Source organism: Lemur catta, chromosome 18, assembly GCF_020740605.2.
Source record: "Lemur catta isolate mLemCat1 chromosome 18, mLemCat1.pri, whole genome shotgun sequence".
Lineage (NCBI taxonomy): Eukaryota > Metazoa > Chordata > Mammalia > Primates > Lemuridae > Lemur > Lemur catta.
Genome location: NC_059145.1, coordinates 40,597,611 through 40,611,990, shown reverse-complemented (window position 1 = coordinate 40,611,990; position 14,380 = coordinate 40,597,611). Strand labels below are relative to the sequence as shown.

Genomic DNA, 14,380 nt, shown 5'->3' with positions numbered 1-14,380 from the left:
GAGGGAGAGGAGCCGAGGTCCTGAGTACTTCCGGAGTCTCTGGCCAGCACTGTTCATAACATGAGGTCCCTGCCCAGAGCTTCTTAGAAACCCTCTGGCCAGTCTCAGGCAGCCACCACAAACACTGCAAGGCTGGCCTTGGAATCTCAGCATGGAACAAGCCCAGCCACCTCTGTGGACTTGCCTAGCAGGGTATGAAGTTCAGGTTTCCATAATGAGCTGGTCTAGGGAGCCAGGCCAGTGCTGGAGACATCAAGCTTTTAAAAAATATAATCCTTCCTTTATATTTAGATACAGCAACCTAGAGCTCCAGGTATTTTATCTGTATCCTGACACACCCAGGGACTCCCTTCAGAACATGATATAGAGGACTCCTGTCACTCAGCTCTTCTGGAGAAAAAGGCTCCTGATCCTCATCCTCCAGCCCTGGAGGGCAAGAGTGTGTGGTGAGAAGAGCAGACTCCTGGATCCACGTTCTAGCTCCATCACTCCCTGGCTATATGCCTTGGCAAGGGTCTCTATGCTCCCCAAGCCTTAGTCCCTTACTTACTGAGGGAAAAGGGAATAAAATTTCAGACCTCACCAGATCACTGTGAGGACCAAACAAAACAATGGATGTGAACCATTTAGCAAAGTGTCTAGCTGAAAATATATTAGTTATAACTTTTCCATTATTCCTTAAAACTACAAAAACTAGAGTTGGCATCCCAGGCATAGTCATCTCAGTCTCCAGGCTTCTCCAAGTTCAATAAGACTGATCTTTTTAGCACACCATTTTCACTGTGTCATTGCTCTAAGGGAATGGCTTCCTACTGCCTACAGAATTGAAGTTTAAACTCCATAGCCCGGGATTCAACTTGGTCCCACCTATCTTATCATCTGCCTCCAAGAAAAACGGCAGAGCCACTGTTTCCTAAATAAGTCAAGCTATTTCTTTATTCAACAAGAAAACTTTCTTGAACTTCTATTATGTATGAAACACTGGAGTACATAAATTTGAATGAAACAGGACTCCAACAGGGTTGCAAGACAGAGCACAGGGGAGAAGCAGGACATACAGCTGCAAGAGAGCTAGGGAAGGCGTCCTGGAGAAAGTGACACTGAACTGAGGGGAAAGCCTAAGACAGAGCACGCCTGGTGCACACTACAAGGCGGTCGAAGCACATGAAACTTCCTCCTCCTCCTCTCTGCTTGGCCAGCCAGACTTGATCAATGACAATGATGACAGCCATGAACATTTGTTGGATGCAAACGATAGGCCAGGCATTGCGCTAAACCCTTGCATTCTTTCACTTAATGACAACATATGATGTATTAATAGGTATAGTTATTATCCCTATTTTATGAATGCAGAAAGTAAGGCACAAAGGTGTTAAGTAACTTGCCCAAGGTCATACAGCTGGGCAATGAAAAGTCTCTGCTGTTTCTGCTTTGCTCTTTACTTCCTTTGCTAAAAACACCCCTCTCTCCAGGGATAATTGCCCTTCCTCAAAAGTGGCCACGAAGCCACTGATCACAGTGACTCCAACACAGGCTGGACCTAACTTCAACACAAAGATCTGGCAGGATGGATTAGAGTCCTTTCTGGAGGACACACAAATGTGCACCTGCAGAGTACAGCCATCATCCCATTGTAGAGAAGCACCTCAGCAAAAGGGGAGAAGGAGGGCTATATAAAAAGAAAGCCATCTCCAGCATACAGAAAGATCCACAATTCAATGAAAAGAAACCAAAACAACACAATACAAAATAGGCGCAACATTTGAACACACTACACAAAGGAAGTTAGGCAAATACAGTGAGGTCACTAGTCATCTGGAAAATGAAAATTAAAATCACCATGAGATCTCTCGATGTATCTATTAGAATGGCTTTTTAAAAACCAAAGAACTGACAATACCAAGAACTCTACAGCACAAAGACTAAATCTTAATGTATAGAAATTGAAAAAATAATAATTTAGGTCAAGGCATATGAAAACAATGACACTTCATCTCTGTAGTCTTCTTTCCAAAAACCAAAGTCCAAAGTGTATCAGGTTTCCTTAGTTTTTGACTGAAGTCCTTTTTCTTTTCCAGCATCCCACCCAGGATGCCACATTACATTTAGCTGCTGTGCCTCCTGAGGCTTCTCTTAGCTTGTGACAGTTGCTCAGCTTTTCCTTGTTTCTGCTGATCTTGATAGTTTTAAGGAGTCCTGGTCAGGTATTGGGTAGGGTGTCCCTCGACTGGAATTTGTCTGATGTTTTATTCATGATTAGACTGGGGCTATGGGTTTGGGGGAGGAGATCACAGAGGTAAAGTATCCTCCTCTTCACATATCAAGAGCACATGCTATCAACATGATTTATCACTGTTGATATTAACCCTGACCACTTTCCTGAGGAAGCGTTTGTCAGGTTTCTCTACTGTAAAGTTACCTTTTCCCCCCTCCATACTGTTCTCTCTAGAAGGAAGTCACAATGCGCAGTCCAAACTTAAGAAGTGGGAAGGCCAGCAGCGATGGTTTACACCTGTAATCCCTGCACTTTGGGAGGCTGAGGAGGAAGGATAGCTTGAGAACAGGAGTTCGAGACCAGCCTGAGCAAGAGCGAGACCCCCTCTATACCAAAAATAGAAAAATTAGCTGGGCATGGTGATGCACACCTGTAGTCCCCGCACTTTGGAAGGCTGAGGCAGAGGGATTGCTTGAGCCCGGGAGTTCGAGGCTGCAGTGAGCTTGTGCCACTGCACTCCAGCCTGGGCAACACAGAGAGACCCTATCTCTTAAAAAATATATAAATAAATGAAAATAAAAATAAAAGAGTGGGGAGTTATGTTTCACCTCCCTGAGGGAGGAGTAGTTACATATATTATTTAGAATTTTTTTGCCCAGGATATTTGTCTACTGTTGCCCATTTATTTATTCAATCTTAGAGACTCAGGATGGACTCACGGGCATTTATTTTATAGTTTGGGTTATAATTCAATACTGGTTTATTGCAAAAATTGCTCTAGCAATGACCATTGGGGGCTCTTTCAATTGGTCTCTATGTCTCTTTGGCATATACTTATTTTAAACTTTAAAAACCTTTGTCTTCCCTTCCCAACCAGAGTGAGATCTCCTCAAGGACAGTGAGACTCTATCTGTCCCCCACATCATCCTGCTGGGCACACCAGAGACATGACATGCAATATACGAGTGTTCAACAGAAGAATGAGTGAAGCAATGAAGGAAGTTTTGGTTCCTTCGTGTGGAGAATAAGTGCCTGCAGTGTGCTGCCCAGTGCCTGAGCCTCCTAATTTTCCTTAGGAAACCATCCTCTCTCATCTCAGCCAGGTGATGACAACTAGGGGAAGTCAACAATGAAGGACCTACCCCTGGCCACAGGGCATGGGATGGGAATAGGCAAGTAAACCCCTTCAGAGCCAGCTGAGATCCCTCTCAGCCTCCACAGGATTGGATGTTGCAAAAACATGGGGCTGAAGCTGCCAGAGCCGCTCTCAGGAAGACCAAGAGTGGAGCTGACTCAGACAGGACAAAGCTAAGAAATGCACTCCTTCTGAGGCCCAAACCATGTTATGCTGAAGTCAGCCCTACCCCAGGCTATGAGTCACATGAGCCAAAAAATTCTCTTTTCACTAAGTCAGTTTGGGTTGAGTTTTCTGTTCCACAAAACTAAAACAGTCCTCACCACTCCCGGTATTACTGGCCTGTATTTTTATCATGGAGAGTCAATGGAGGTGAGATAACTGACCACTGAGCTGTAAGACACCAGGTGACTGCCCCGAGGCCTGAGTCTCCTTCTCAATCCTCCAGGGGATGGGGGCTCCAATCAGAAAGAGATAAAATGGACAATCCTCTGATTCCTGAGCCCTCAAGTTATTCTGCACACCCACTTAATGTCATCATCGCAAGCCAATGAAGAGCACTAAGGAAGTTCAAAGAGCTCACAAACCAACCAACCCCCTTACAGCCTTATCATTAAACATCTATTCCACACCACCAGGCTCACTGAACTCTAGTAGTCAAGAAACATCCACAAATACAGGCTACCTTGCTGGGATCTGGGAACCATCAGTTCCCTTATATGGTAAGACTGCTTTAGGAGGTTAATGGAGGTAAAAGGTTTAACCACGAAGGTTCCAGAGTGAACCTTCCCAACGGCCAAGCTGGGATGTGAAGCTACAGAACTGGTTTCTGCCAGCATCAGACTATGTGCCCTCTGACCTTCATAGGCACAGCCCCATGATGCCAGATTTATGCACTTCCCACTGACACCATGTGTGGTTGTAACACATACCTATCTTTCCAGTCTCTATTTCAGCAACAGCAGAGTCAATTTCATAACAAGTTATCTGGCTGCTACATTAGCCAAAAAGGAAATGGGAAGGAATGTGTTCTCACTGTCAGACGGAAAGTAGGAGATGAGCTCTGTTCCCTGGGCTTTGGTTTTCCTCCTCAACAACAGACTCTGCAAGTCTAGCACCAACCCAGGGGCCAAAGCACAACATATGAAGGAAGGGCACTTTGTCCATTACCTGGCAGGTAAAAGGTGAGAGGAGCTAACGAGTTTGTATGAGTTCCAAATCATGAGGGCAGAATTACAGTGAGTTAAGTCCCATGCCTGAGCCGCTCAACTGGAGACTGCTTTTTCTCATTTATATCAGTGCTCCCCATGAGAGACAGTCAACCAAGAACAGTATGGTCCAGAAGCAGTGGGCTATGGTCAGGAGACCCAGAGTTCCAACCCTGTGTTGACTCCTTGTAAACTGAGTACCTGAGCCATGTAATCACTCTAGGCCCTAGATTCCTTATCTGTAAAAAAAAAAAATCAAAACCCTGTACTTTTTACCTGACTGGATTGTGAGGATAAAATAGGACCTAGTGGATCTGAGAAAATTAGGTGCACACTGCAAACACTAGACAGTGTTGGGACTCTGATGCTAGCACACTCTAGGGATGCTCAGGTGTTCTCCTGACTGCCCAGGGGCAAGGAGGAGATGGCCTGTCTGCCAGGACACTGCCCTGCAGCTGCACATGGTATGTGAGCAGCCCAGGGTATGAATCCAGGCCTAGCTGGCCACAGCTAGGACAACTACAGATCCCAGTTTTTCCAGAAAAGCCACACTGTTATTGCATCATTTAGTGTTTCCTTTCAGTAAAGGTTATTCATTAAATGCATAACTAAATATTTCTGGTGCCTTTGTAAAGCTGTTCAAGTACACGAATTCACAAATCAGAAGCTAACCACCCTCTCTCTTAATCCCAAAACGCTGCCTCAGCCAATGTCCACCCGACCCCTGTGCTCTCCTCAGGAACATGCTGAGCACCTACCCACTCCGGCTGCTCATTAGGCTCTCCATGTTTGCGGTCAGAGTCTGCAGGTGGGGGCGAGTAATCCTTCACGGGAGTCGTGAATTCCACGGGTCCTGTCCCTGGCAAGGGGAGCTTCAGCAGCGGGTAGCTGGGATGAACAAAAAGGAGAGAAGAGTTAGGACATTATGAGGAGCAGCGTCTTCTCTGAGATAGCAGTGACATAAGAACCACTGCAGCTGCAACTAGATTCTCTCTGCTAGGAAGACTGTACAAATGTACAAAATATTAGAATCATAAAATTTCAGACCTGAAAGTCAGAAGTCATCTAGGTAAGAATTTTTCAAACATATTTTAGTCATATAAAGCTTACAAGAAAGCCCAATAAATAAACTGGTTAAATGTTTTCAGAGACTCAATAAAGGCAAGATGCAGAAAATGAAACATAAAAAACTTCTTGCCAAGTTAGGTATAAAAAAAGGATTAAAAAACTAGGAGGAAACTATAAAAATTCAAAAGGATTCCAACTCAGATGCCTGAGCAATTGCTCCATTTAAAAAGACCATGAAGCTGGGCATGGTGTTATGCACCGGTAATCTCAGCTACTAGGGAGGCTGAGGTGGGAGGAACACTCGAGCCCAGGAGCTGGAGGTTACGGTGGACTACAGTTGTGCCACTGCATTCCAGCCTGGGTGATAGAACGAAAAAAAAATGCAAAAAAAAATTGTGCCTGAGACTACAACATAAAAGTATCTTTGGGAAAGATGAAGACCTGCTTATGCTGAGTCACAAAAGGCACTATACCTTGACATCTCCCCTTTAGCTATCACCCTAGAATCTTGAATATGATCAACCTGAGGAGGACAAACAGCCAAGATGAAATTCCACTGACAGAGGGATCTAAGTAGGGTTTGCTTCTCCCACCTCCTTCTCCCTTTTTGGACCTGCTTTCTTATCTGTCCATTCCTGGGGGTGGTGTTACCAATAACTGGCCACCAGTATGTAGCCTGGTGGTTGTTCTCAGTAGTCCTTCATTCAACAAATATTTAAACATCAACTCCAGGCCAAATATTGTGCAAGGCCCAGAAGTGAACAAGACAGACAAGATCACCGCTCCCCTAAAACTGACCTTCTAGTTGGGGCGGGCGGTGGTTAGGAGAGCACACTGGAGGGGGATAAGCAAGAGGGAACGGCAGGAGACTGACTCAGACAGGCAGGCAGAATCCCAAGCAGGAAAAGACTTGACTTACAGCAATTCAAAGTCCATGATGCCCCAGGTGATAGACTTCCCAGGCCACTTCCTGCCAATCCAATCTTCACACTCCCAATTTGTGCCTGTCTGATCACCAGCCACCTGAGGCCCGGGTCATCCAGTTATCTATCTGGTGGTCACCTTAGCCCCAGGGGTCATCCCCTTCCTGAGCCACCTCTGGGCATCAAGGCCTGTCTGCCACTTGTCTCCCTCAGCACAGGGTCCCTTAGGCCTCTCCGCCAACCAGGTCACCTCAAAGCCACGCCTCCCTGGCCTGAGATTTGGTGCTTTATTCCCAGAAACACGTTTTCAAAACACTGCTCCCTCTCAGCTCCAGTTTTTTCCTGCCATTGTGGGGAGAACCAGAGTCTGCAAGTCCCCTCTGCACCCTCTGTAGTACACCACAGCCCACGAAGGAAGTGCTGATCACTGCCTCCTCCTTTCAGCGATTTTAATTGAATTCACTGTCTTTTCCTTATTGAGATCTTCTTTATATGTTCTAGATGTGAGGCTTGAGTCCTTTTTCCATGTATGTGTTTACAGCTGTCAATTCTCTCTTGTGCTGTTTTCCCCTAGGTTTTAGTACATTGTCTTTTGTTTTCATCATCTCAAGGTATTTTCTAATTTCCCTTCTGATTTCTTCTTTGACCCATTGTTTTAGAGTATATTGTTTAATTTCCAAATATTGGTGAATTTTCCAATTTTCCTTCTGCTATTGATTTTTAGTTTCATTCCATTGTGATTGGAAAAGATACTTTGTATGATTTCAATCTTTCAAAATTTATGAAGACTTGTTTGTGGCCTAACACATGGTCTATCCTGGAGAATGTTCCATGTGCACTTCAGAAGAATGTGTATTCTGCTACTGTTGGGTAGAGTTTCTGTACATGTTTATTACATCTAACCTGTTCATGGTGTTCAAGTTCTCTGTGTCCTTACTGATTTCCTCAGGCTGTTTTATCCATTACTGAAAGTGGAGGATTGAAGTCTCCAACTATTACTGCAGAATTATCTATTTCTCACTTCGATTCTGTCAATTTTTGCTTCATATATTTTGGGCTTTTGTTATTAGGTGTGTATGTGTTTATAACTGTTATACCTTCTTATTGTATTGAAACATTTATCAATATATAATGTCCTTCTGTCTCTTGTAACTTTTTTGATTTAAAGTCTATGTTGTCTGATAATATAGCCCCTCCAGCTCTCTTTTGGTTACTATCTGCATGAAATATCTTTTTCTATTCTTTCACTTTCAATCTGTGCTCTTATATCTAAACTACAGTGTATATTTAAAGTGTCTTAGAGACAGCATATAGATGGATCTTGCTTTTTTAAAATCTCATCTGCCAATCTCCTTTTAAGAGTTTAGTCCATTCATTTAATGTAATTACTGATAAAGGACAAACTTATGCCATTTAGTTGTTTTCTGTATGTCTTACACATTTTTTTGTTTCTCAATTCCTCCATTATTGCCTTTCTCTTGTATTTGATTTTTCTGTAATATGCCATTTTGATTCTCTTCTTTCCTTTTCCATATATGTTTAAAGTTAATTTCCTAGTGGTTACCTTGGGGATTACAATTAACATCTTAAACTTACAGCAACGTAATTTGAATAATGTTGTTATAGAGGAGATCAACAGCAGATTAGAGCCAGCAGAAGAAAGGGTCAGCAAACTTGATTAAAACAACTGAAATTAGCCAGTCTAGGAGCTCAGTTTCAATAATATACAAACACTCTGCTCCTATATATATTCATCCCTCCCCCTTTATATTGTTACTGTCACAGACTACATCTGTATACACTGTATGCCCATTAACATAGGTCTATAATTATTGTTTAATGCATTTGCCTTTTAAATCACAAAAGAAAAAGAAGCTCCAAACCAAACCAAAAGTACTATAATACTGGTTACCTTTACTATTCATTGTTCCTTTTTTTCTTATGGTTTCAGTCACTGTCTAGTGTCCTTTCATTTTTGCCTGACAGACTTCCTTTAGCATTTCTTATAGGGGAGGCCTACTGGTAACAAATTCTTTTGGCTTTTATTCATCTGGAAACGTCTTAATTTCTCCTTTGTTATTGAAGGATAATTTTGTTGAATACACAATCGTTGGTTGGAAGCTTTTTTCCCCCTTAAGTATTTTAAGCCCAATGCCTCTGGCCTCTATGGTTTCTGAGGAGAAATCAGCTGTTAATCTTAGTGAGACAAGTTGCTTCTCTTTTGATGCTTTCAAAAACCAAGGTTCAGCTGTTTGGAAGTAGGTATCAAAAGCTATTTTTGGACATAACTAAAGTTCTGCTGGGGAAAACACTGCACAGTGCCTGCGTCTGCCCTGGCTTTTGGGTGCAGAGAGGAGTCACAGGGCCCAGAGCTGAGACTGCTGGAGCTCCACTGTACAAGATGAAGCCAGGCAGTACATTTCATGTATCTGCATTCACCTTCCACAAATAGCTGTTCAAAAATACACCAACTAAACACAACCTGTTTCTCAAGATCTGAACTATTAAATGTAACTGTGAATTCCAGCAGTCTGAACATTCCAGTAGAAAGAGAATGAAAGGCAGCAAACTTCAAAGTGTCCCCTTTCTTAGGATATAATCTCTGAGAAAAAAAGTCCACAAGCTTTGAAATGCTTAAATTGGCCCACAGTCCTTCTTCAACCTTGCCCTGGAACCACACGTAACTCCCTGGTTTGTCCCCTCCTCTCTTGCTTCTGAGGCTCTGAACCTGTGGGAACAGGTTTGCCCATTCTTCTCCTAGATGACTCTATCTTCAAGGCCTCAGCTGCAGTATCATTTGCCCCAGGAAGTCTTTTTCCTTTCCTCAAAGTCTGTTTTGGGACCCCTCCTCCTATGAGTTGCCAAAGTACGCATACTCAACCCTAACATGACTCTTACCACTGACAGCAGACCTGCTTGTTTCTGTGAAGCAGTGACGGTGGTTTCTAACTCTTACTGAGCACCTACTATGTGCCAGCCACTGATGTAAGTGCCTTCCATCTATTTACTCACATAAGCTGCACCACAACCCAATGAGGTATGCAGAAGTTATATCTCTTCTACAAACTAAAAAAACTAGTATGTGAACACAGGCAAACTGGCCCCAGAGTCTACGCTCCTAACATCACACTACACTGCCTCATATTACATTTATGTTTTATTTGAAAATTTTAACCACCATATATTCCTTTTAATTATAGATGAGAGAAAAATGCCAAGAAAAAGATTCTACAAAAATGCAAAAGGCAAGGAAGGGAATAATCACTCTGTATGGCTACCAAATTCTAGACCAAAAGGAAAGTATGAAGCAATTTTCAGAAGTACAAATGCTCATTTTCCCAAGGTCAGAAAAAAGGCTAAAGACATTTTAAGAAAGAAGCTGCCCAGGGATTTCTACCACCCTGCCATGTTGCTTCTGCAAAACTCATTTCAAGAACCAGATTGTATCTTGGTGCACCCTTATCTTACAGGGACAGAGGAAATGAAACACAACTTCCCTTGTCTTTCCTGTCTCAGCTCCACCCATCCAGCCAAGCACTTTGATCTTGACTCTTCTCTCTCAGACTCCACACATCTGGTCCTCAGAAAATCCTGAGGGCTCTACCTTAAAAACGTATCTATTAGGCTGGGCCTGGTGGCTCATGCCTATAAACCTAGCACTCTGAGAGGCCAAGGTGGGAGGACTGCTTGAGTTCAGGAGTTGGTGACCAGCCTGAGCAAGAGCAAGACCCTGTCTCTACTAAAAACAGAAGAAATTAGCCGGGCATAGTGGCACACATCCGTAGTCCCAGCTACTCAGGAGGCTGAGGCAGGAGGATCACTTTAGTCCCTGAGTGTGAGGTTGCCGTGAGCTAGGCTGACGCCACAGCACTCTAGCGTGGACAACAGAGTGAGACTCTGTCTCAAAACAAACAAACAAACAAAAAAACCCCATATCTATTAAATAGAATCAATCATGTCTCACCATCTCCATTGCTTACACTTAGACTAAGCAACCATCAACTCTCAATTGGAGTAGCATACTAATGTGGATGGACTCCCTGATTCCATCCTTGAAATCACTTCTTTATGTCCTAGCCAGGTATGGAACTAAAGTCCAAATTTCTCAGCATGGCTTACAGGGTGCATTAGTATCAGAGCCCTCCTCTCCTGCTCTGTCCTGTCTGGTATCCCCTAAGTCCCTGTCGGCCGTGTACCACACACCTTTCTGCTGCCATGCCTATACAGCCTGCTCCCTGCATCTGGCCACCCAAGGCATCCCCAGAGGCCGCTGGTGCCCTACTTATCCCCTCTGATCTTATTTCTGGGCATGCTAGCTCAACTACCAACTGCCAGCACTTGAACCTCTTTGCCTGAAAGTGTTCTATTGCTATTACTAGAGGCCACTCTGCCTAAGTAAGACAGGCCACAGTGATGGGAATTAATATTAACTGAAAGCAGCCCTCAACCAGTGGTTGATACTGCTATTGTATCAATTAGGAGTCAGCAGACAACCGCCCATGGATCAAATCCAGCCCATGGCCTCTTTTTGTGTAGTCTGTGGGGTAAGAATAGTTTTTACGTTTTTTAAAGGTTATATAAAACAAAAAAAGAAAACAGAGAAAAAATGTGACAAAGACTGCATGTGGCCTGCAAGGCCTAAAATATTTACTATCTGGCCCTTTATGGAAAGAGTTTGCAGACACCTGGCCTGGGCAGCCCTGCTCCCCGACACTCAGGTGGGTAGTGCTGAGGGCATGTTCTGCACTGTTGCTCGGTGTTCCCAGTGAGATTACTCTCAGTTGCCCAAGGTGGTAACTTGCTAGATGATGCACCTTTCCTGGTATCTCACTTCCCCACCTCCCTACACCAGTGCTCATTTCCTCTCATACATAAGCTACTTATACTGAAATCCTTGCCTCTGAGGGACCCCAAACTAAAACTTGGGTTTTGTAAGTGAAGTCCTGTGGAACAATGGAGCTTACGCTGAGGGGTTGGAGTATAGGTTCATGCATCATCCCTCCTCCCAGGGACAGGTTCTCAACCACCAGTTCCCCTACCCCTTTGCATTCCAGGACCTGGCCTTCCCTTCCATGCCAAGGTGGTCCATCTGCTGCCACCTCTGGCAGGGGCCTGAGTGCAAAAGCAAAGACTGTTAGGGTCAGATGCACACACCCCGCTGTGTGTTGGGGCAAGGTGAGGCGGTGGCCATCCACATTCCAGATTGGCAGCATCACAGCACATCTCGTGGGCATTTGGTGGGCATAAGACTTCCATCTACTCCCTTCAAAGTATCTTTTAGTACCTTTAATGGTACTTTTCCCCCTGCTTTTTGAATAACCAACCCTGCATTTTCATGTTGCACTGAGTCCAATAAATTATATAGATGGTCTTGGCTCTACACTCCTCCCATTCTCAACCCCAGCCATCTGCGATGGGAAGCTCAGGAGTCACTGAGGACATCCAGAGGGATCAACCACAGAAACGACTCAGAGAAGATGTCACGCAAGACTCTTCCTTGGAGACATGGAGGGTGGGAGATGCTTTCTCTCTTCTCTTCCCACGGGTAAAAAATACAGGACAAGAGGTAGGGTAGTGAACGACTAGAAGAGGATATTTATGAGATCCTGATTGCCCTTCTGTTGGGCACAAAGGAATCTTAGGGTGTTTGGGTAATAAAGGAGTCTTTGACCTCCTACAGGCCTTTGAGAGCTTTTACAGGACCTATTTGTGAGGCCACAGGTAACTTCTGCTTGGGAAGAGGCTCTGGCTTTGGAATGTTGAACAAGTCAGGGCCATGGAGCAGCTGCAGGGAGCTAGTAACTTGAGTTCTCTTGAGTCTAGACTTTAGGACAGAGGTCAAAGGGACTTTAGGACTTTATTCTCAGCTATTCAGCAGCACAACGGCACAGGCACAGACAGGCTTCAGTTACTCAGATTTCTTTCTTGTTCACTGTGTGTGTGTGTGTGTGTGTGTGTGTGTGTGTGTGTGTGTGTAGAACGACCACATAGGCATAGAAAGAGGGAACCTGTTTCAAAGCCCCCTGTTTAGGTACCCAAGGGGCCATGGTGATTATAGAGAAACTTTAGATGTGGGGAGACAGGGGAAAAATGTTGAGAAGTGGAGACCACCACAACTGAGATGTTCAGCCTCAGCCTAAGGGATTGCTTTCCTGCAGAGAAAAAAGAGTAGGAAAGGGGCCAAGTCTGTTCTCAAACACCCACAGATTGCTCATCCTTCAGGAGGTTTAGCATGGCCTCATCATGATTCCAACAACTTCTCCAAGTTAAAATCCACCTTCTCTCAGTATGAGCAGCAGCTTGTGGATCATAAGCAACCCAATGACTCTGACATTACTTTCTGACCTACACATAGGGTAGTCTAGCTAACATGGCACCCAAGCACAATCCTTCACCCCATGGTGCACCCACCGCTTACCAGGGCAGGTCTGGAACAACAGCACCCTCTGCCTTGCTGGGCCACTGCTGGGACACATGTCAGGTCCCGGTGCTTAACCTCTAGGAAATCTAAACACCTCTTGCCACAGTGTCAATTTGCTACAAGTTTCATCAGAATTTCCCAGAGGAAAGAGCAGTCACTGTGCCCAGGGGCCAGGCAGCAAGAACAGCTAACTATGGCTCACTTGCAAGGCTCATCACTGAGGTCATTTGAAGTAGCATACTTGACTCTTAGTCACTTAAACCTGCAGCCTCAACAATAGCTGAGGAAACAAAGTCACACATCCTCAGTGCTGTTCAAGGGCAGACTGACTCTCCATTTATATATGCCCTCTCTCACTCCCAAAATTCTCCACCTGATGGGGACAGGCACCTTCCTAAGCTGTCACTGACCACCATGCCCTCTAGCGAACTGGGTCTTTTGCAGCTCAGGTGGCCGTTAGATCTGAATACGGATATTAAGTGCAGCAGTCCTTTGGGTTCAAGCTGAACAAGTCTCTCATCTCAGGAACAATAAAAGGTTAGCAATTAAATGGAACCTGAATATCTAAGGAAACTACTAAAAGCTGTCGATTATCAATACTTTGTTTTCTGTAGGCAGCCTGAGGCTCTGGCAGAAGAGGGAGTTGCTCTCAACAGAAAAGCTTCCTGGCATCGGGTGCGGTGGCTCACACCTGTAATCCTAACACTGCGAGCCTAAGGCAGGAGGATTGCTTGAGCCCATGAGTTTGAGACCACCCTGAGCAAAAGCAAGACCCCATCCGTCTCTACTAAAGACAGAAAAATTAGCTGGGTGTTGTGGTGCACACCTGTAGTTCCGGCTACTCGGGAGGCTGAGGCAGGAGGAACACTGAGGCAGAAGGTGAGCTAGGCTGACACCATGGCACTCTAGCCCAGGCAACAGAGAGAGACTGTCTCAAAAAAAAAAAAAAAAAAAGAAGGATACGACTGTACAGAAGGGTTTTCTCTCTTCAAAGCAAAACAGGACAACTACAAAAATAACAGGAAACCACAATGCCATTAGAGGGTGAAACCAAACGAGGAAAGTAGATGCTCAGAGGGGCATGCCAGGGTATTGGCCTATCTTTTTGTTGAGGGAATGGTAAGCTGAATGAGTACCCCACAGTGAAGGAGGTGAGAAACATGCCACTTATTCTCCCTGCAGGGTTTAGCTCAGGTGTTCTCCTCCCAGGAAGCCTCCCTGACATCTTCTCCCTTTGCACCATGGCTAGGTCATATCTGCTATGCACACTATCCAATGACAGTGGTCTCAGACTATAGGTTTTTGAGGGAAGGGACTGCATTTCTGCACCATGGTCTGGCACAGTGCTTGACACATATTATAGCCACCTTTATCAAGGTGGCTATAAAACCCACCTTTATGTTCTCACCT

At 44.6% G+C, this 14,380-nt stretch overlaps 1 protein-coding gene across 3 annotated transcripts in view; it reads right to left on the bottom strand.

Annotated features, from left to right (window-relative positions):
- Positions 1 to 14,380, bottom strand: part of LOC123623331 (SREBF chaperone) — a 57,456-nt gene that overhangs the window by 17,075 nt on the left and 26,001 nt on the right. For all 3 annotated transcript variants that reach the window (XM_045530382.1, XM_045530383.1, XM_045530381.1), the window contains one exon: positions 5,317 to 5,446. In XM_045530382.1, the coding sequence (XP_045386338.1) occupies positions 5,317 to 5,446 (130 nt within the window). The remainder of the gene's footprint in view (positions 1 to 5,316; positions 5,447 to 14,380) is intronic.